The sequence below is a fragment of the Herpailurus yagouaroundi genome, unplaced genomic scaffold (assembly GCF_014898765.1).
Source record: "Herpailurus yagouaroundi ecotype Mexico unplaced genomic scaffold, PumYag 162, whole genome shotgun sequence".
Classification (NCBI taxonomy): Eukaryota; Metazoa; Chordata; class Mammalia; order Carnivora; family Felidae; genus Herpailurus; species Herpailurus yagouaroundi.
The window spans coordinates 12,173,383-12,196,925 of record NW_024412403.1 but is presented as its reverse complement, the minus strand read 5'-3'; the positions used below and the strand labels follow the sequence as shown (position 1 = coordinate 12,196,925).

The 23,543-nt window shown below is 49.9% G+C and overlaps 1 protein-coding gene across 1 annotated transcript in view; it reads left to right on the top strand.

Moving 5' to 3' along the window:
* The window catches only part of OLIG1 (oligodendrocyte transcription factor 1), a 108,319-nt gene extending 85,608 nt beyond the window's left edge, over positions 1-22,711 (top strand). The window contains exons 2-3 of the mRNA XM_040484977.1: positions 20,356-20,470; positions 22,535-22,711. Coding sequence (XP_040340911.1) covers positions 20,356-20,470; positions 22,535-22,711 — 292 coding nt within the window. The remainder of the gene's footprint in view (positions 1-20,355; positions 20,471-22,534) is intronic.
* Positions 22,712-23,543: the final 832 nt, after the last annotated feature.

The window sequence follows — 23,543 nt, the reverse complement described above, 5'->3', positions numbered from 1 at the left end:
CCAAATCTTAGAGCGATGGGTTATACACAGACACCAGTGTATATAACAATCACCTGCAATACCTCCCCGCCTCTACCCAGATTCTGATTTAGTGGCTGTAGACGGAAGCCAGGTGGCGAAATCCACCCCAAGAAGATCAGAGAGCAGAATGGGATGTACCACTTTTGCTGGCCTCCAATCCTCAAATGCCTGGAAGCTCTCTCCCCCCTCGCCACAGGGCTCTTTTTCTGGATTAATTCTGAAGGCACAAGCTTCGGGTCCCCCAGGAAAATGTTTGGTCCGGAAAACTTTTGTTGGCTAGAGACCTGTCTGGTGCTAAGTGGGCAGAGGCAGGAAAACCCAGAGCTGAGAGCATCCAACGACTCTCCCGGGACATCTGGGACCTCTTTGGCTGAAAGCTACAGGGAAACGGGGTCACCAACTGCTCTGTCGGTCTGCTCTATATGGACCCCTCCCCTTCCTGACCCTCACATGTATACCCTGTCCCTGCTGGTCATTGTGCCGTGAGAGACCTTCCGTCCTTCCAGCAGAGTGGTGCCTAACAGTGCTTTCCCCCTTTCTCGCTGCGAGTCCGATATGCAGTCCTCTGTGTGGTCGCCGTATTCAGCCCCAAACCGGAAGCTCGCGTTCCAGAAGGCCTCACTTTTCCAGGCTTTGGACGTTATCTCCAACTGAGGCTACACACGCTCACATTGTGTTTTTGATATGACACATTACCAGTTGTTCGATGTAAACGTTTAAAATGCCCCGTGCTTTGTGTAACCCCGTTTCAGCATCCTTCTATCCTCACCCCCATGTATTAGGAGCTTCAGCAAATGAAAGTAGCCTCACTCAACCTCTGATTCTAAGATACTCCGTTGATAATTGCATATCTATTTTCCTTAGACACATTTTCCCCTTTTCTTCAGGTTTTCTTTGTTTTGATCCTGACTCCACCATCAAATTTAAGCTTGCTGAAAATAAAGCCCTGGACTTTTGTTTTTCTGTACCCCCTGCAAACCCTCATGTTCAGAGCACCCACGGGTCCGCTGATGTATGACACACAGCACGGGGTGGGCGTATTTCGTAACTAGCTGGGTGGTCTCTCTCAGTGCCAGTGTCCTTGAACATGAGTCAGGACACGTGCAGGAGGGTTGCAACCCTTAAATATGAATCTATGGGCAATACACATATACAATCCCTGAGACATAAAAGATATTCAGTGAATAGCCGTCGTGGGTTGAATTGTGTCCCTCCAAAAGATATGTTGAAGTCCCAACCCTGACCCCTGTGAATGCGATCTTATTTGGAAATAGGATGATTGCAGATGTAATCAAGTTAAGGTGAGGTCCTACTGGAGTACGGAGGGCCCTAAATCTGAGGGCAGGTGTCCTTATGAGGAAGAGGCAAGTCGGAGACACACAGTTACACAGAGGGAAGATGGCCACATGGCCGTAGAAGCAGAGATTGGGAAGATAAAACGACAAGGCAGGGGACCCCAAGGATTGCTGGCCACCATCAGAAGCTGGAAGAGACAAGGACAGATCATCCCATAGACCCTTTGGAGGGAGCATGGCCTTGCCAACACCTGGATTTTGGACTTTGAGACTCCTAGAGTGTGAGACTGTAAATTTCTGTTGTTTTAAGCCGCTCAGTTTGTGGTACCTTGTGATGGCAAAACTAATACGCATTTTGGTACTGGTGGGGCGGGGCGGGGGGGGGTGGTTACTGTTTCTGAAAAGGAAGAGAGGAGGGGCTCCGGGGTGGCTCAGTCGGTTAAGCGTCAGATTCTTGGTTTCAGCTCAGGTCATGATCTCATGGTTCATGAGTTCAAGCCCTGCATCGGGCTCTGTGCTGACAGGGCGGAGTCTGCCTGGGATTCTTTCTCTGCCCCTCCCCTGCTCATGCTCTCTCTCTCTCTCTCTCTCTCTGTGTCTCAGAAGAAATAAATGACCTTTAAAATTTTTTGGAAAAGGAAGAGAGGAGACAGCTAGACAAAGGCCCGGATGATGAGGGCGGTGTTCGTGTAAAGCAAGGCACCCACACAGGGCAGGTGCAGTCCTCTCCTCCCCCCAGCAGCCGAGGACACCTTTCCCAGCCCTTCCTCCCAAGACTTCCCAGCAGTCCAGTACGTAGTCCATGGGACCAAGCACTATGACATACAGTTTGTATCAATGGTGATTTCATTGAGGACTTAGTCCAAAAAGATACCAGACACAGTGGTGGTGGGTCAAGGCAAAGAGATGTGGTTCCTCCCCCGGAGGAACTCAGATCAAGGGAGCCCTGCCCTGCAGTGGGGAGGAGCAGAGCTCTGGGTTGGCAGGGGCGTGGTGGGGGGGGGGGTTTGCAGGTTATTGCCCAAGTCTTAAAGAACATGGTAAGATCAGGCCACAGAAGACAGCAGCATCCAGGCAAGCATAAGAACAAAAGCACCAGAATGCGACACAGTGTAGCACGTGCAAGAAAACAGAAAGCAGTTTAGAATTAGCGGACGAGAGGGGTGCCTGGGCGTGTCAGTCATCTAAACGCCCAACTTCAGCTCGGGTCATGATCTCATGGTTCGTGAGTTCGAGCCCCACATCGGGATGCTTTGGATCCTCTGTCCCCTTCTCTCTCCGCCCTTCTCCCTACTCCTTCTCTCTCTCTTTATCTCTCTGTCTCTGTCTCTCTCTCTCAAAAATAAATAAACATAAAAAAAAAAAAGAATTAGCAGCTGAGTCAAGAAGAGGAAACTAGCAGACGGGTCTGGGAGGCAAGTTGGGGCAGTGAGCTTGGAATTGTGCCTCCGGGAGTTGGGATGTGTCTCAAGGACTTAAAGCAAAGGAGTAACAAAGACAGGTTTTCGCTCCATAGAGATCATCTTGGCTAAGATGTGGGGGACGGATTCAAATAGAACAGGAGAGGCGGCGGGCTGTCACACAGTCCGACCAGCCACAGCGAGGCTGGGGCCAAGGAAGTTCGCTGGATGGAGAGGAAGGGTTTCAGGGATCTTTCAGGGGCGTCGAACTTGGACTGCCCCCAGAAGCAGGGCCTGTGACAAGCACTTACTGGGCAGGCAGTTTCGGAAGGGATCCCAGAAACAGCAGTGGCTGGGGGGGGGGTGGGGCTGGGGAGAGGAGAGGAGTCAGGTCAAGGGGGTGTCGTTGGGCTGGTTCCCAGAGTGGGCAGTGGGGCCCAGATCCCCGGGGGGGCCCTCGAAGGAGTGTGTAGGGACCCCAGAGCCATCCACCCGGAACGCGGATGGAGGAGACACTTACCCATTACCTCCCACCTCCTACTGGTCAAGGTTCTCCTGAAAGAATGTCAAGTTTCTTGAACTTCCAAGCTTACACGGGGGTACCCCCTGCCCTGTCGGGACACACCTTAGAGCTGTGGTCACAGCAACACCCAGGCCCCAGAGGGGAGCCAAGAGAGTTCGAGAAGGGGCACAAAGGGCGGCGGGGGGGGGGGGGGCCGCGGGCGGTCCAGGAAGCTAGCCAGACAGGGGAAGTGAAAGGAAGACCAGTTTCTGGGGTGGGTAATGGCATGGGTGGTGGCGCCCTGTCCCCCTGGGGATGGGCACTGGAACCATAAGGGGCTTCGTTAGCGACATGCTAAATGGAAAGGACTGCGGGACCGTCACAAGATGCGGGACGAGGTCTGCGGAGCCGTCAGGCCCGAGGTGGAGCTCAGGGGACAGAATGAGAAGCCCCAGGGCGGGTGTGTGGACAAAGCGAGGAGCCGCCTGACCCAAAGGCAGGGCCCTCGGCTACCCGGAGGCTCAGAGGCCAGAGAAGCTAACGAAGGAGGCGCGAGGAGACGAGAAACAGAAGAACCAGGTCACGGAAGCCGATTGATTGAAAGACACAGAGCCCTGGAGGGTTTCGCGTGCAAGACCAGATCAGTCATCTCTCTCTCTCTCTCTCTCTCTCTCTCTCTCTCTCTCTCTCTCTTAAAGAAAATGAGGGCGGGCTTGCTTTGTCTTTTAAGTGTCCAGTCTGTTCCTGGCACCTCCTTCCCTGTCACCAAGTCCTGTCGCCTTTCCCCCACGGTGGCATCCATTCTCGCTCCCTCCTGGCTGTTGTCACCGCCACCGTGTGGCTTCAGTGCCTCTGGTCTGAACGAGTCCCTGAAGGTCTCCCGCTCCGGCCTCCCTCCTCCCCCCTCCCCCAGCTTGATTTTCCTAAAGAAACAATCTGAACAAGAGACCCTTCCTGATCTTTCTCTCACCAACAGGCATCCTCATTTTTTTTTGCTGCCACTCACAGGGCTGCTATCAACGCTGATACATTTGTCTCCCAGAGCACTAGAGTAGGAGTTTCTCTGGAGGAAACACTTAGGAGTGACATTTCTGGGCCAAACGGTATGTTCATTGCTGTCCTGACTCTCAACTTTTTTCTTCCGCTCACCCCCAAACCCTACATTCCAGACAAGTACGACCACTGCATCTCTAGGACAGCCCGAGCCTTTTTCTGTGTTGTTTCCACTGCACGGAGTGTCTTTCTCCCCCATCCCCAGCAGTCCAAACCCTGATTTCCTCTGAGCCCAGCTCACATACCACCCCTCTTCCAGGAAGGCCCCCCTGACTCCTCCCCACCAGCACTATTCTCTCCCTCCTCTGTGCGCTGAGGCACTTGATTTTTTCCCCCTCATCCTCTTCTCCTTTGCCATTTCCTCTCCCAAGAGCAAAGGCCGTTTCTTCTCTTTTTTAATGTTTATTTCTTTTTAAGAGAGAGAGACAGACAGAGTGTGAGCAGGGGAGAGGCAGAGAGAGAGGGAGACGTGAGAACCCAAAGCAGGCTCCATGCTATAGGCGCAAAGCCGGACATGGGGCTCAAACCCGTGAACCGTGAGATCATGACCGGAGCTGAAGTCGGAGGCTCAACCCACTGAGCCACCCAGGCGCCCCGCAAAGGCAGTTTCTATATCACAATCCCCCCCACTACTAAGGTGTAACGGACACTGTGCCTACCCCAAAACCCACTTTCTTTTCACACTTCCTCATCTCCGAACTAGGAGAGTGTCTTGCATTTGATAGTGTATCATGGTTTAATCGGCAGCTTTTCTTCTTGGTGCTTCTTAAAACAGCAACATGCCTACGGATACCTTAAGATTCCACTACATACAGTAGGACGCGTTCAACCGATATTTGCTAAATTGGGTGGGTTTAAGTCACTTTAGGTAGGAGAGAGAATCTCGACCCACTGTCTGGATTAGAACCATTAGGATGCAATTCGGGGCTTCCCTAGAGTCCCCTGACCCTCCCCTGCCCTCTGGGTGATGGCAGAGGCGCCCAGAAAGACTTCACCCATTCTGAACCCACACGGGGAAAGAACTTTCTTAAAGACCTTCTCACCTGCAGGATCCCAGCTGCCACAGCAGCAAAATCTTAATAACAAGTCTCTCGCTGGCATTTATTTCCTCCCTCTCTGTTTTGCAACTCCTTCTCCCTCACCCCTGCTTCCTGGAGCCCCACGCCCCCCACATAAACCACCTACACCCAAGCACAGCTCTCGGGCTTTGCCTCGGGGGATCCCAACCCAGACTACAGGATTGCCATCAGACTGTCCTCACGGGGCCTGTGCCTGCTCTTCAAGAAGGAGGGAGGTGGCCGCAGGGTCTGCGGGCAGCCGAGGGTCCAAAGAGAGCTGCCTCTCCCCTGGTCCCTCCCACCCATCCTGCCTGTCCTGTAGACAGGGTAGAGAGCAGGATTAACCCGGACTCGTGGCCCCGTGACAAGGCCCCTAAGGAAGGAACATCTCCAGGGATGGCCGGGCAAGAGGACAGGAATCCTGCCTGGTCTGGGAGTGAGGGAGGGGGCGGACTGGGGCGGTACAGTGTGTGTGCCGGGAACAGATGGGGCTTTCTGGGGACCAGCGCTAATTAAGCAGCTCAGCAGCTCAGGCCCAAGCCTATGGCCCGAGGCCCCTGGGGGTTGAGCCCGTGGCTGCGCACAGCCAGGAGCCCACCGAGCCCCGAGACCCCAGCCCAGGGAAAAGGAAAAGGAGGAGGGAGAGGGAAGCCCCAGGAACTGGTCATCTCTCCACTGTCCAGGCCAGGCAGCTGCAGCTTCTAACCCGGATCCGGGCCTTAGCCACCGGTGCCAGGGACCCAGGGGGAGGAACAGAGGGGCAGAAAAGCAGGGGAAAGAGTGAGGGCCCTCTGCTGTTGCCACCACCCACCTGCCCTAGGGCCAATAAAAACGGAACCTCAGAAAGACTGTGTGTGTGTGTGTGTGTGTGTGTGTGTGTGTGCACGTGACAGGCATGTCACAACTTTTCAGTCACTTCATGTCCAAACCCGGGTGGCTGCTGGCACCCTCCCACCGCCTTCCCCTCCTCCCCACCCCCCCATCCCTCCCCTCTCCTGTTCCCTCTCTGGCTCCTCCCTGGCTTCCAAGAACAGAATTCATTGTAACGGTTCCTGCTCTCCAACCAGAGATGGGGTGTGTGCTGTTCGGGGAGGACACTGAAGGGAAATAGTTCCGGCCTTTTAATTTTAACTGGAGTTGCATGCGTCAGGAAGGACAGTTTGGGGGCTCTTGAGTGGCTGGGTCGGTTAAGCATCCGACCCTTGATATCGGCTCAGGCCATCATCTCGCGGTTTGTGGGATTGAGCCCCCATTGGGCTCTACCCTCACAGCGTGGAGCCTGCTTGGGATTCTCTCTCTCTCCTCTCTCTCTCTCTCTCTCTCTCTCTGCCCCTCCCCCACATGCAGACACACACACACACACGCACGCACACACACACACATGCTCTAAATAATAAACTTTTTTTAAAAAGGACGACAGGGCGCCTGGGTGGCTCAGTCGGTTGAGCGTCCTTCAACTCAGGTCATGATCTCGCGGTCTGTGAGTTTGAGCCCCGCGTCAGGCTCTGTGCTGACCGCCCAGAGCCTGGAGCCTGCTTCCGATTCTGTGTCTCCCTCTCTCTCTGCCCTTCCCCTGCTCTCTCTCTCTCTCTCAAAAATAAACATTTAAAAAAATAAAAATAAAAAAAATGTTGTTAAATAAAATAAAAAAGGAAGACATCTTTGGTCCGGATTTTTTTGTGTGTGATAAACCCATAGACATGTGAAATGGGCTGTATATTATGTATATCAATTAACTCATACTCAACACTTGCAATCTGACCAGGATCAAGGTGCATTTTTAAATTGTAAGCAAGATGTTCCCAAACACACCGCTGCCAACGAGCTTAACGAGGCTGATCTGCTTGATTCTCTCCCAGCTCCAGGCCACCTCTGAGTCCCCGGGGCCCAGCACACTCCTAGCTCAGAGTAGGAATTGGTAAATTTTTGTCGAATACATAAATCCGCCTTTCAAAATACAATCCCAGAATTTACAAACAATAGCTGACCTATGCACGCTTACTGAATGGGGCAAGCCTGCCCCAAGATGCAAGTCAACAGAGAGTGACAAAATGATGCTGGAATCCGCACCAGTCCCCGAGCCAGAATCCAAAATACGTTTCCTTTGTCCTATTTCATCGTGTGTGTGTGTGTGTGTGTGTGTGTGTGTGTGTGTGTGTGTTTTAAAGTTCTTCCATTTTTCCATTCTAAAGTATTTACGGGTAAAATAACCTAATGTGTGGGTTTGCTTCAAAACACTCAGCAGACTGGGTGCATGGATTGAGGAACACTAACCACGTGTGGATACCTGTTGGAGCTGGCTGATGGGAACACAGGCATTCATAGAACTGTTCTCTCTACTTTAGAAGCTGAATTTCAAAACTACGTTTGAAATTGTCCACTGTAAGGTGTTTTCATTAGGCGGTCCTAGGAAAAATCTAATTGAAACGAAACAGAAATTTTAGAAAAAACGAAGCATACAATTCACAAGTTTGGTGTCCTACCCTCTTAGGACACGGATGTCACACACATATCCCAGCCAAGAAGTATAATATGCATGGCACCCATGTTCAAAAATGTTCTTGGCGGGGCGCCTGGGTGGCTCAAGTTGGGTAAGCGTCTGACGCTCGATTTCGGCTCGGATCATGATCTCACGGATCATGGGTTCGAACCCCACACCGGGCTCTGTGCCGACAGTGAGGAGCCTGCTTGAAATTTCCTCTCTCCTCCCTCTCTCAGCCCAACCCTGCTTGCTCTCTCTCTCTCTCTCTCTCAAAATAAACAAATAAATAAATTTTTTAAAGTCTTCTTTGCCGCTTCCCCAATACTTTGCAAATGCAAACTCTGAGCCACCAAAAATGAGTAATGATAAATTCCATTACTATTTCCATGACTTTTTCTACTGATCAAAAAGAAAAATTAGCAAAAGCAATCCTAAAGACAATGCTTCCCTCTGTGGCTCCACACCGTGGGAAATAATCAAACCCTCTTGGAAAAATCGTTTTTAGAAACAAGCATAATGGAAGATGTTAATAACCAATTTCTAACAGAGTTCCATCACTTCAAGAAGTCTAGCACAAAATGTGAAGCCGGGGGAGTAAACACAGATGCTTTTACTTCGGATGATGCTGTGTTGGAGTTAAGGAACATCTTCCATGTTTGGTCGGTAGGATGCTTTTAGCTGTGACCACTTGTTAAGGTTTTCATTCTACACCTTTTCCGCACAATTTGGAAATTCTGTGGTGAAGAATGATTTTAAAGTCTCTGGAAATGTAAACCTTGATTGTAATCTCAAAAGACAATTGAGTACCTACACTGTTACTATGTAAATAGTATTCAAATAAGTGGCAATGAGCTGAATAGTAAAATAAGTCAGCAGGCCTGGACATTTTAGTGGGCTCCCAAAGGCTCTCCGAAAGACTCAAGTTGTCCTGTTAAAGGGGTCATCAGCAGATTTCCAAAAGGGAGCACACAGTGGTGTCACATAACCCATCTTTAGCCTGGAACTTGAGCAAGCAAAGCCATTTCACAAATGCTGAGCCTGTATTTCCAAATGCATTCCAAAATGACCTTGGAAATCCAGTGCAATGGATATAATATCTTTAGAGTCAGGAGGGATGGACTTAAGAGAAAAAGAGTTACCAAGGACTGGGGGTGGGGGGGAGGGGAGAGATGTCATTTAAAGGTACGACCTTGAGGGGCGCCTGGGTGGCGCAGTCGGTTAAGCGTCCGACTTCAGCCAGGTCACGATCTCGCGGTCCGTGGGTTCGTGCCCCGCGTCAGGCTCTGGGCTGATGGCTCAGAGCCTGGAGCCTGTTTCCGATTCTGTGTCTCCCTCTCTCTCTGCCCCTCCCCCGTTCATGCTCTGTCTCTCTCTGTCCCACAAATAAATAAAAACGTTGAAAAAAAAATTAAAAAAAAAAAAAGGTACGACCTTGAAACTTGCAGATAAATACGTGCTGGAAATCTAACGCACAGCATCGTGATTATGGACAATATTGTGTTATAAACATCAAACTTGCTAAGAGACTAGATCTGAATTCTTCCCACCCCAAAAAGTAAATGGTAAATACGTGATATGATAGAGGTGTTAGCGAATACTATGATGGTAATCATATTGCCATAAATAAATGTACCAAAACAACATGTATACCTTAAACTTGTATCATGTTATATGTCAAGTGTATTTTCAAATAAAAAAGGGAAATTGCCTTGTCAATATTTATCACTGAAGCAGAATCACTGTAAAAGGAGAGAGGTCAACTCCAAAGGATGGAAAACTAAAAGTAGTTTTTACATATACGTTTAATGTACATGTTAAATATACGTATAGGTGTGTGTGCATATGCATGTGTAAATATACATATGTATGTACATGTATGTGTGTATACATATACTTATCATATATGAAAGGGAACAGCCCTTTTCCAGGGAAAGGTGGAAAGAGTCAAAATAATAAATATTATTTTGCCTATTATAAGAACCATTGACCGAGAACAAATATGAATTATTCATAAAATCCTCGTATGTACTCCCTCAGACAGCGACTGCTAATATTTCCCATCTCTTTTAAATCTTGCTCTCTTTTTTTAATGTTTATGTATTTATTTTTGAGAGAGAGAGAGAACATGAGCAGGGAGGGCCGGAGCGAGAGGGAGACAGAGAATCCCAAGCAGGCTGCACGCCATCAGCACAGAGCCCCACGTGGGGCTCGAACTCGCAAACCATGAGATCGTGACCTGAGCTGAAATCAAAAATTCGATGCTTAACTGACTGAGCCACCCAGGCGTCCCTGGTATTATCCCCATGTTATAGCTGTGGAAACTGAAGCCTGGGAAGATCACATAATGTAACCAAGGTCATACAACCATCGAACAGCTCCCAACCATTTCCCAAAATTAAAAGAACTCTATTGTATTGAAAGGTGCAAATATGAATAATGGTTGCCCCAGCCCTCTTTTTTTTATACATATATTTTTAACGTTTATTTATTATTGAGAGAGAGAGAGAGAGACACAGAGCGTGAGCAGGGAGGGGCAGGGAGAGGAGGAGACCCGGAATCCGAAGCAGGCTCCAGGCTCTGAGCTGTCAGCACAGAGCCCGACGCGGGGCTCGAACTCACAAACAGCGAGATCATGACCTGAGCCGAAGCCCGACGCTTAACCGACTGAGCCAGCCAGGCACCCCTGGTTGCCCCGGCACTCTTAAGAAAAATCTAGATCTAGCTCTGCACTTGAGGATGTTCACCATCTCCCACCCTCTTCTCAAGCTAGCTGCCCCCTTTCCTAAGCAAACACTCGAAATAAATGGCTTCCGAGGGAGCTCTCCATGGACAAATCAAGCGTGTCCTACACAGAGCAGCTGATTTGTCTGTAAGATTAAAGCCAGAGCTCTTTTTTGGGAAGTTCCACCAAAGGCTGGAACACATGGGGCTATTCTGGTAGAAATAAAAAGTGATAAACCCACCTGGGGACAACAGAGCCGGCAGGGACTCCATGGGACCAGCAGATGGTCCCTAAAAGGTCTCTGCCCTCTTTCCCTCCTCAGTGGGGGGCAGCTGTGGCTCAGGCCCAAACCTTGGGGGCACTTTTGACTCTTCTCTCTTACCTCGCATCCAACTGTCGGCAAATCCTATACTTCAAAGTATATGCAGAATATGATCGTTTCTCACACCTCCACGGCCACCAGATCTACCTATGATGCCGGGTGTCTGGATTCTTATCGTTGTCTCACCTGGTGTCCCAAGTCACAGTCTGTTCTTTTTCCTTTTTTTTTTTTTTTTTAATGTCTATTTACTTTTGAAGGCGAGAGAGAGACAGAGTGTGAGTAGGGGAGGGGCAGGGAGCGACAGAGACACAGAATCCAAAGCAGGCTCCAGGCTCTGAGCCATCAGCACAGAGCCTGATGCGGGGTTCGAACTCAAGAACCACGAGATCTTGACCTGAGCCAAAGTTGGAGGCTTAACCCACTGAGCCACCCAGGCGTTCCAAGTCAAAATGTATGTTAATACAGCAGTCAGAATGTCTCCTTAAAAACCTAGTCAGATCCAGGCGGCTCTGCTCTGACCCCTCCAGGGATTCCCCTACTGCTTTCAGAGTCAAAGCCAAAGTCTCTGCAATGCCCTGAGGCCCTACAAGATCTGCCCCTATCCGCACCCCATCCTCCGTCCCTCTTGGACCCCATCCGGGACCTACAACTCTCCCCCACCTGACTCTTCTCCCTGAACACCAGCCTCCCGTGTTCCTCAGACACGCCACGGCTGTTTCCTGCCTGGAGCACACATCCCGGGACATCCTCGTGACTCACTCCCTCACCTCCTTCCATCTTTGCCCAGGAGATGCTTCTTCAGTGGGCCTGCCCCAACCTCCCCCACCTAAAATTGTAACCTCCACCCAGCATTCCCATCCCCCAGACCCTGTGCCATTTTACCCCATGACACCCCTCCCCTTCTTACCTAGGATATCATCTGTTTCCTGTGTAGTCGGTCTCCCCTCCCTACCCCTGACGCACTCAGGGTAACTGGGTAAGCGCCAGGAACATGATAACTTTTACATCCCAGGGCCTCGGATGGTACCAGGCACACAGTAGACACGGTCTGCGAATAAGTTATTAACTGAATGAATGGATGGCCGTGAAAGAAAGACAAGGGCTGAAGATGAATCTTTCAAGAGTGCTTCCTGCCTCCTCGCCCACTCCTCCTGTCACTGGGAAAAGGAAGGTGATGTTGTGGAGGGAAAGACCTCGAACTGACCTGAGGGAAGAGTCGTACGTCAAGGCTTTGCCCCAAAACTGTATTAACAGTAAAACAATAAACGCGGACATTTACCCAGGATCCTCTGCGTCCCAAGCTCTGTGGAAACTGCTTTACCTGCTTCCGCTTCTCGACACCCGACCCTATGCCGTACTTGGGTCTCCTCTGTGAGTGCGAAACTTTGTTTTTGTGGTGACTATTGGGACACCAGCTGCCCGCACTTCCTACTGACTAGCGACAGATTCAAGGGTCCCCGTGGCCCCTTCAGGTTTGGTAACTCGCTAGGATAGCTCCCTGAACCCAGGAAAGTGCTCTACTTAGGGTTTTGTTATAAAAGATACAAACTGGGAGGTGCGAAATGAACATACGTATAGGCCGAGGTCTGAGAGGTCCCAAATCCAGAACTTCTGTGCTCTTTCCCCACGGAATCAGGTGCGTCACCCCCCTAGCACATTGATGCTGGCATCACCAACCAGCAGGCTCCACCCGCCCTCGATGTCCAGAGCTTTCCATTGAGGTTTTCTTGCCTAGGCACAACTGACTGACTCATTGGCCATGTTTGAAGCCCATCTCCAGCTTCCCTCCCACCCCCAGAGGTCAGTCTTGCCCAAAACCCAACCCTCCAAGTCCGTGCGTGGGCTTTTGGTGACCAGTCCCCATCCTGAATCACCTCATCAGTTAGTACAAACTCAGGAAACCCCTCCTGTTACTTGGGAAATCCCAAGGACTTAGAGCCTCCCTCTCACAACCAGAAACAAAAGCCAGTCAAATTCCTTATGATGACAACAGTAACATCACCTAAACTCTCCTTCAAGGCCCCATTCAACTGGCAAGAGGGCAGCTCGGTCCATTTCTTGGCTAAATTTTCTGCAGGGTTAATGCCTATTTCCAGGAGGGCACGAGGCTCATGTGGCTCCACGGGGACAGGGAAGGAGGGAACGCACACCTGGTCATTGGTCACCAGCTGTGGCAGCTGCTGTACCTGTAGCACTTGGCCTACAGGGGTGTCTGCGAGGCTCCTGAGGCCGAGCCCCCCTGGACCCCAGCATCTCATTTTCTGTCTGGGCTCTTGCCCGTCTCTAGGATCTGTCTAGAGCATGGCCCAAGCTTTCTCTATTCTTTCATTCTACAAACCTTTTCCTTACCCTCCACCCAGATTCAGCTGGCAAGGGAGAGGGGTGCAGAGTGTTTTTCTCCCAGGAACCACAAATATTATGCACCCATTTCTCCGATTAATCTCTCCCCACAGCCTGGAACATCCTTTTTTATTTCAGAGACAAAGAGCCTGTTTTTACCTCATTATGCTTGTTCTCATATCTGATAGCTATGCCCACATGTGTTCCATTCCTCACCAAGGATTGGCTTCAAAAACCCCAAGGCCAAGGGCACCTGGGTGGCTCAGTCAGTTAAGCGTCAGACTCTTGATTTCAGCTCAGGTCGGGATCTCACGGTTCATGAGATGCACCCCCACATCAGGCTCCGAGCTTCAGCGACGCACCTGCTTGGGATTCTCCCCCTCTCTCCCTTCCTCTCTGCTCCTCCCCGCCCCCCAAATAAATAAGCTTTAAAAAAAAAGGAATCTAAAGATCTGTTTACAACCAGGTATCGTGTGCCCCCACATGAATGTAAACGCACACAAGCACCGCTCATGAAATATCCTTTGCCCCAGAAACATGAACCCGAACCCAGTCCGACCTCCAGCTGACTTCCACCTACTGGCAATGTAACCAGTAAATGACACCGGAAGGAAGCAAACAGACAAGTGGAGAATGTGGGCCATTCTCCTCCAGGACCGCTAATCTGGGCTGCACAACAAATCAAGGGGAAGGAGATTAAAGAAGAAAAACGACGAGGACTGCTCTAGATTAAAAGCCACCTAAGAGCCATAACAACCAAATGCCATGTGGAGGCCTTGCCTGGATCCTGACTTGTACAAAGCAACAATACAAAGACACTTTGGCGACAAGAAGGGACATGTGATTATGGGCTGGATAGTATACCCAGCATATTACCAAAGAAGTTGGATCCGTGTTGTGGGGTAAAGTAATTGCTTGTGGCTTTGTGAGCAAATGTTCGGTTCTTAGAGTTACATACTGAAGTATTTCGAGATTAACTGATGTGATGTCTGGGATTTACTTTAAAAACACTCCAGCGTACTAAAAGGGGTAAATAAAACAAAAATGGCAGATAGCTAAGAAATCGGTTTTATTGATCCGCAATTTATACACAATAAAATTCTCCCTTTTTAAAGTTTAACTAGTTGTGGGGTGTCTGGGTGGCTCAGTCGGTGAAGCGTCTGACTTCGGCTCAGGTCATGATCTTGCGGTCTGTGAGTTCGAGCCCCACGACGGGGTCTGTGTTGACAGCTCGGAGCCTGGAGCCTGTTTCGGATTCTGTGTCTCCCTCTCTCTCTGCCCCTCCCCCCTCACACTCTGTCTCTCTCTCTCTCTCAAAAATAAATACAGTAAAAAATTGTTTTAATTTGTCTAGTTTTCACAAACATATACAGTTATGTTACCACCACCACAGTCAAGATAGAGAACATTCCCTTCACTTACAAGGCTCCCTTGTGTGTGGCAAAGTGTTGGCAACTGTTGGATGTGTGTGATGGGTGTATGGCATTTAACATATTATTTTCTTTTTTTTTAAGTGTATTTATTTTGAGAAAGAGCGGGGGAGGGGCAGAGAGAGAGAGATTGGGAGAGAGAATCCCAAGCAGGCTCTACGCGGTCAGCCTGGAGCCCAACGCGGGGCCCAAACCCACAAAGCGTAAGATCGTGACCCGAGGGGAAATCAGTTCAGGGGTCACCTGGACAAAGATGGTATTTTAAGCCCCGGGATCAGATTAACTCCCCCAGGGAAAGAGTGTCGACGAGATAAGTCGCCTTAAGGAACTCTACCATTAACAGGGAGCGGTCCTGCCCGACACGGGCCAGCCCCCGGAGCTCCTGAACTGCACTCCACTTCCTTTTTGTCCCCCATCTTTGGAAACAGGCAGGAATCACTTACGGATGCCCAACCAGGGGCTTCTGGGTCTAATCGGGGTTCAGTTCTTCCCACCAGCGGCCTCAAGCCTCATTCCCATTTCCTTTTGCCTCACCGGCAAAGGCAGGTCATGCCCGGGCCAGGCTTGTCGGAGGGCGTCCGCGGGCCGTCCACCACTTGGGAAGTATATGAGAGACACTCTCTGACATTGGGGACTGGCCCGGACTTAGGTGCGCTGCTCTTCTGTGTTTGGCGTTGTTCACTTCTTTCTGGAACGGTTCCTAGCCGTCGCTGCATCTAGCACAAGGGCCAGCACGGTGCCTGGTGCTTTCCGGGTTTCCACGGAAGTTTGATGGAGGGATGAGCGCCTAAGTCACGGTCAGTGACGCCTGCCTGTATCAAAGATGGGAGGGAAGAAAGAAAGCGAAGTGTTTCTTCGGGAGCTCCTGGGGCTGGCCTGTGTCAGGCATGGCCATTCCTTCAACTTGGAGACAGCTGGCCACAAGCCACTTGGCATTCTCAGCATGCCACATCCCCCAGGTGACATGTACAGCTTCAGGTAAAATTTCCACCTTCTTATGGGAGGGCCACTCCATCTACGTTCCAGCCCATATTAAGGTAGACCCAAGGGGCGTCTGGGCGGCTCAGTCGATTAAGCGTCCGACTCTTGGTTTTGGCTCAGGTCACCATGAAAGATAACAAATAAAAAAATAAAACTACCCACAAATTTTGTAACAATTACAGACACGCATATTAACCATACCACTATACATTTGTCTCAACTTTTAACTGATTTGTACACTTGGTTTTGGCTCACAGTTCATGAGTTCGGGTCCCGCGTCAGGCTCTGCGCTGACAGCACGGAGCTGGCTGGGGATTCTCTCTCTCCGCGTCCCTCTGCCCCCGTCTCTCTCAAAATAAATAAATAAATAAACTTTAAAAAAAGGTAGACTCAAGCACTCAAGAGCGAGGGAGAGTGAGCAGAGATGAAGTGAACTTTGGAAGAAAGAATAATTTGAGTGCAACAGCAAGTTTCTGAAAGTCTATTTCTGCCATGAAATCTCCCTAGGAGGAGCAGAACCTGTTTCTCACGTGCAGAGAAGCCCAGAGGACAGAGACTCTTGGACACGTTGCACACTCTCCAGAGGTAAACGTGATTCACCTCCCTGCCCTGTTTCTCTGTGAACTTCCCTTTACCTCAACTGCCACTAAAATGTGCTTACTCCTCCCTTGGAAGATTAATGTTTCTATTTGCTTTACACTTTCCCGAGCACTTGCTCATACGTTATCTTATCTTGTGGGGTAGCAACTGCGTGGTCGTCTCCACTTTACCGGTGAGAAAATGAGCCCAAGGTCATCGAGCAGTGCATGGAAGCCGGATGAGTCACCAACACTCAACTCACCGCATGATCCCCGGGGCTGAGTGACCGCCTCCCTGGATGGTCGCACAGTCATTTGCCGAACTTGTAGATGATTTCTGGAAGTCTTTGTTTCCCTATAGATTTATTACAATTTCACTCCAGTCTTTGTACCGCAGTTGGTTCGCCCAAAATTGGTTGGTCTGGCACAGCCGAATGTTGGCATTGGTGTCTCACATTTCTGGGCTCAAGCACTCGCCCATTGCGTGATGTTTCTATGTGGGTGCGTGAGCTGGGCCCTGTGTGAATCTCACCGTCCTCTTTCTGTAGATGTTTGTCCTGCCTCTGTTTCTGCTTCTTGCAGCAAAATCAGAATCTGTCCCGGCCCATTTCTGTGAGTGAATTTTCTGCACACTGACCTTGACCCTTGATAACCGGCAGAAGCAGTAGAACTTGTGGGCGGCTGTTCTCCGACACAAAGTCGCTTTCGCTGAGCCTCCCATCACGTAAGCCATTTGTCGCCATGCCTTTGGGTGCTCGTTCTCACTCCTGGTCCTGGCCTGCCCGGCGTCCCCGTGAGTCTGGCTCCTCTGCTTCAGCCTCAGGAACCAGCCATGCAGACCCGCGTGGTGCCTTCCTGTACCTGCTCTACATCTCCCAGCACCACACCACATGCAATTAGGTGCCTAATAAAGGCTCTGCACTGCTGATGACAGTAATGATGACGTGACGCCTATGATGATGATCACAACTGGGAGCAATTGAATGAAATTATGCATAGGGGTGTTAAGCTAAACGTCAAACTCTCCTAATGCTGAAATTTACAGAATTGTGGATTCCTCCCCAGGGTTTGTTGGAAAAACTCCTCCCTGGAGACAGCCAGTCTATCTTTCTATACCTGTGCGAGGGCATGTATGGCCAGTATCACGAAGCATAGGAAAGGGTTCCCAAAGGTGCTTCCAGACCCAGGGGATGGCTACGTGCCTTTCTTTTTCTTTATCTGCTTCTAATAGTGGTTCATCAGACATCTATAGAACGGGAGCATTGTGGCTACAGTGATTTCAGATGGCCATCCATTCTTCCTGTCCCTCCACTGAAGGGTCTGTTTCACCTCCCCTTGACTCTGAGTTGGTCTTATGAGTTGCTTTGACCAACAGCATGTTGGCAGGTTACCCTTGCCAGCTCTAGATCTGGATTTTAAAGGGTCTCACCGTCTCTGTTTTCACTCTCGATGCTCAGCTGCCTTGCCCTAAGCCAGACTCCTGCAGGATGAGAAGCCATGCAGAGAGGACCCACCTTGGGTATGTCAGCCCCAGTCAAGCTCCCAAGTGAATGTAGCCACACGTGTGATTCCAGCTGACATCCCAGCTCGGCAGCGTCGAGCCCTGTCCGACCTCCCAAACCACGGAGTCCTGAGAACTGATACATTATTATCGCTTTCCGTCATGGAATTTTGGAGTGATACGTTATGCAGAAGTACACAACACGACACTGCTCTGGTAGAGCCAATAGAGAACTAAGAGAATCTACTGCAGGGATCTGCAGAATCAACGCCTCGAGAGGAACTCCATTTAAAAGCCCTTCCCGCCAGGTCTGGTCCATCCTAGGCATAAATTCGAAGAACAGTGTAGTCAGAGAAGCCTGGCTCCTGTTGAAAAGGCTCCTCCCAGGGGCACCTGGCTGGCTCAGTCAGTTGAATATCCGACTTTGGCTCAGGTCATGATCTCACAGTTCATGGATTCAAGCCCCACATCAGGCTCACTGTCAGTGCAGAGCCTGCTTCGGATCCTCTGTCCCCCTCTCTCTCCACCCCACCCCTGCTCGTGCTCTTTCAAAAATAAATAAATATTTAAAAAGAAAAGGTTCCTTCCAAGAGAATCCCATGAGCAAAATGGCTCCCCTAACTCCAGCTCTGCCCATGCCTTCCCGGGGGTCACACACCCTAACACTAACAGGGGCGAAGGCAAGTCATGGGAACCAACGGAGTGGGTGGAGTGTTTGCAAATCAATCACGTGGGAATGGACATTCTTCACTCCCAAAGGGACCGATGTGTTCTCCCATTTTTTTTTTTGAAACAGGCAGCCTTCCCTGAAGTTTCATTGTCACTTTTGCTGGAGACTCAGGTAAAAGAGAAACAGCCTCCTATCATAAGACAGACAGCAGCACAAGGACAGCTGCTCATGACAAGTGGCTCATGGCTCCAGCTCAGGAAGGAAAGGGGTGGTGGTGTGATAGATGCCGTGCTGTGCTGCCCAGATCCCCCCACAGAGCTGACCCACTGGTCTCTGATGTGGCTCTCACCAACTCACTCTTTGGGGATTGCCCTCAACGAAAAAAATAGCTATCTTGACCAAGGGCATGCCCCTTCCCGGGGCAGCCCACATCCAGAAATGTTCCATGTGGGACGTAAAAGTCTGGCTCCCGCCCTTGCAGCGAAACAACCCAGACAGACCATCCTACCTTCTGTGGGATAGACTGAGCCCTTGGTTGTGACCGATGCGCCCCATCATGATTCCACTTCCCCATCCAACCCTTCCCTCTTCCTCCCCACTACCAGTGATGATCCTAAGACCACTCTCCAAAAAACTCCTGACTGCAAATTCCCATCTCAGAGTCGGCTCCCCAGGGAACCCCACCAAAGCAGGGGGTGGGGGAAGCTAAAAATGACCAGCAGTGGGCAGCTGCTGCTGTAGCCATTGTCACATGTCAAGACTGAGCTAGATCTTTGCCATGCTTCAAGAGAAGTCATAACTCTAAAATTTTATGTGAGATCTTGTAATATTTAAACGCTGACTTGCTTTTTTCTGGTGTCATGTTTGCAACCTCTGAATTCCATCCACTTCATCGGAGATCCAGAGGCTTACCCATGAAATCTATCCAGCTTCTTGGACTCAATAAAGCGAAATCTGTCAAGCTTCTTGGACTCAATAAGGTGAAATCTATGTACTCCTGTATTCCACATGATCCTCTCAAATTCTCAGATGATTGATCAACTATGAAAAGAGAGTTCCTACAGGTTGACCTTCATGCAGGCCAGCAAGCTTATTCCACCATTGCTGTAATGGGCTAAATGCTTGTGTCTTCCCCACCCCCTCCACCAAGTTCATATGTTGAAGCCCTAACCGCCAATGTGATGGCATCTGGAGATGAGGTCTTTGGGAGGTAATGAGGAGCAGATGAGGTCATGAGGGTGAGGCCTCCATGATAGGATTATCGCCCTTATAAGAAGAGGAAAAGACACCAGAGAGCTTGTTCTATCTCCTTCCTTGAGTGCACAAAGAAGAGGTCATGTAAGCAGACAGACAGCAAGACGCTAGCCACCTAAAGTCAAGGGAAGAGGCCTGCCTGGACTGGACTTTGATCTTGGACTTCCCAGAATCCAGAACTGCGAGAAATACATTTCCCATTGGTTAAGTCACTCCATCTATGGTATCGTGTTGGTATCTTCTGTGTTACAGCAGCCCAAGCTAAGAATTTCCCCTTATTGCTCTGCATCGGTTAAGTCATGGGTCAGTTCCCGCTTTGCATACACTGGCAACTACTGCGTGAGACTCTCAGGTGGGCCACATGGCACAGCACAGGACACCAGCTCCTGCACGGTGAAGACACCTCAGTTTGCCAGCCCCTCACTAGCCTGCCCACTAGCGTTGGCCTTCTTTGTTTGGACGAACCAAGGGTGCTGGCCATGTTGATCGCGAGCAACGAAACCCTGGGGCTTTAGCCTTATATTCTCACTCGCTTCTGCAACTGATGGTCCGGGACCCGTGCACACATCTGTGCAAAGAGGAGTTCAGCCATCGTCTCCCACGGTGCCCTGCCAGCGGGAACTCGCAGAACCTCCTGATGGCAGGGTCAACTAGAAACAGGAAGACGTGGTGGGGGTGGTCTGGCTACGCGTCTACCCCCATCATCAGGCCTTCTTCAATTCTCAGGCATATCCGCCTCTTTGCAGCTGTCAATCCAAAAGCCTGTTCGCTGTTCCCTTTCAGTGTGGAGAAATGCTGATGTTCTGGGGCTTCCACAGCAAGAAGGCAGCCAGCTGGCTTCGCCTGCTTACAGCCGAGATGGTAAGGCCTGGGTAGCTTCATGGCACCACATGTGTGACCCTGGCCAGTTGGCATTTGTCACCACCCTGCTGGCACGAATTGGGCACCTCCTCCCGACTGCAGGGTGACGGGAACATCCGTTGAGAAGACAGCAACATTCCCCTTACGGGTCACAGAGAAACAAACACTGCCATGCTGGCTATTCTTTTCTCAAACTGAGCTGGGTTTGGCCTGGAACGTAGTAGACTGTGAAAGAAATTTATGTGGAATGAATGAATGGGCATCAATTGAGGCAGTTTCAGAATGATATTCCGATATGATGATGTGAATATGTGGAATTTAAATGTGGGTCCCTGACTTTATCAAATAATTCTACTTTTTCCTTAAGTATTTCTGACGTCCAACATCATGGTTGCCCTTAAATTAGGGACAGGCTACTGAAGGCCCTTTTTGACCTGCTCCCATGGTGCTCCAGCCACATAGAACTCCCTTCACTCCTCTAAGTGTGTGTGTGTGTGTGTAGGGGCGGGGGGGGGGCTCTTCCTGCCCCAGGGCCTTTGCACATCTTGTTCTCTCTGCTAGAGCTTTCTTTTACCACTGCCATGACCCCCACCACCGCTAGCCTAATTCATTCATATTCATCAAGTCCCAGATTTAATGTTATTTCCCTAAGACAACTTCTTCAATCCCCAATTCACCTGGATTAGGTATATCACCTATGTTTCTGAAATTTCCCTGCTTTAGCACCCGTCACCACAGGTAGCCCCACTGCCTGTTGTTCCTCTTGTCGGACTGTGCACATAATCCAGGGAAGTGTTTCACTGTGGTATCTTCAGGAATTGACAAATGGGAGGTGCTCGTTACATGTGTGAGTTTTGATTGGTTAATTAATTGGCCATTAATAATTCCATTAATAGCTCTATTATTAAAGGGCTCTGTTCTTCTGCCCTCCTGGAGCTCAACAATGTAGGCTTCAGAGAACAGATCTTGGCATCAGACAGATGTGGTGTGCAGCCTGACCCCACCCATACCAGCTGTATGAATAAAGATAATAGAAACCACTCTAGATGGCTTAAATATAAATATATATTTATATAGATATATTAATTACATTAGTTATATGTTATACTATATATAATATAGTATATAGCATATGTAATTTATTATATATTATAATAATTATTATATATAGTATAATATAATATAATATTATATATATAATTATATACATATTGTATACATAGATACAATAATATATAAATATATAGAACATAATATATACTATATATAATTATATAATATATCACATTATACACACACCATATACATATATTATGTATATATAATATTATTATAATATAATATAATTATACATAATATATGTATATATATTATATATACATATACATATATGTATATATATTTTATATATATAATATTATTATATATATACATGTGTGTGTGTGTATATATATATATATATATGTATGTTAGTCAGTTACTTCTTGGAAGCTCCAGGAAAGGTAGGAAACCAGATATGTCAGCTGTGCTGGTTTTAAGAACTGGCTGAAAATTCTTGGATATTTGTCTGATCAGAGGCGGAGTCTAATTCCCCTCCTCGAATGTGGGCCTTAGTGACTGCATGGCATCTGAAGCTAGGCGACAGGGCTTCTGCCCGGCTTGCTCCCTCTCTCCCCACCACCCCCACCCCCCCACCGCCATGGCGTGAGGAAGCCAGGCAGCCGCATGGGAGACCACACGTAGGTGTTCTGGCCCTGGCCCCAGCAAAGGGCCCAGCCAAAGTCGGCAGCAACGGCCAGCTGTGCAGGTGACCAAGCCTGAGAGGGTCCCAGACCCCCACCTTCAAGTCACTCTACGCTGGGTGGAAGCAAAACGACCGTCTCTGTGGAGTCCTGCCCAAACGGCAGATTCACAAGCAAAATAAATCTTGCCATTGTTTTCAGCCTGTAGGGTTTGGGGGTGGTCCCTCATACAGCAACAGATGACCAGAACATCGGCTCTGCAGCCAAAAGCACGGCCCACGGGGTGCCGCAGTGAACACCCTGTGCCACTCTTGCCGGGCAGAGACCCCCCCAGCTCCATCCCGGGAGCGTAGACGCTGCATGCGGTTCTAGAGCTTCTGCCATGGCTGTGCCCCGAGAGCCGGATGTCTCCGCTGACCTCCCAACCAGAGGCGCCCTGTGCACATTCAGCTTCCTGGTGTCTGCCAGCCCCAAACCAAAGCCCGAGTGGGACATCTGACTGGCGGGTCCCACAAACGTGCCCCATTGGCAAAGAAGGCTGGGAAGGCAAGGGCCTGGGTGCTTCCAAAGGAGCCGATCCCTGATATGGAGACTTCTCCCAACAACGAAAGGGTGCTCAAAGGAGCCCAAGGGCCAGAGCATTTCTGTGGACGCCTTGCCAGAAAGCTCAGACCAGCCCTTAACCTGCCCGTGGCTCAACACTGCCCAAGCAGAGGACAGCCACCTCACGGGACTCTCAGGCAGGGTGAGACAGTGTGTGGAAAGACCTGGGCATAGGCTTGGGACCTGGTGCGTGGGCTGCATGCGATGCTCCGTGAGACCTGGTATCGTTACCACACCCAGGAGTCCACAGCTGACTGGTCTCCCGTGATCCTCAGACCAGCTTTAGCAGAACATTTGCAACATCTTGTTACAAAGCAGATTCTCAGGTGCCACCTGGGATCTACTAAATCAAGCTGGGGCCAGGGAATCAACATGTAACATACTCTCCAAGTGATTCCCTGAGCTGGCATTGGGACGTCTCTCCCCAACATTCATTCGTGCATTTATTCAACAACTGACCTCCACCTGTGAGCCCAGGGCCGTGCTAAGTAAGAGAAGAACTAGCAACCATCCACATGGGGTGGTGGGGGGGCGGAAGCTGGTGAGCCCCATTCATATGTGCAGCATGGATGATAAGACCGCTGGCAAAGAGAACAGGTGTTGTGCAACAGAGGAAAGGGAGGTGCCGGGCTGGGTTTGCCTCTCCCACGGCAGGCGATGACTGTCCACAGCAGCCACGACCAGGTTTAAGTACAGCCCCCAGGGGCGCCTGACTCCGCCCCAGGACC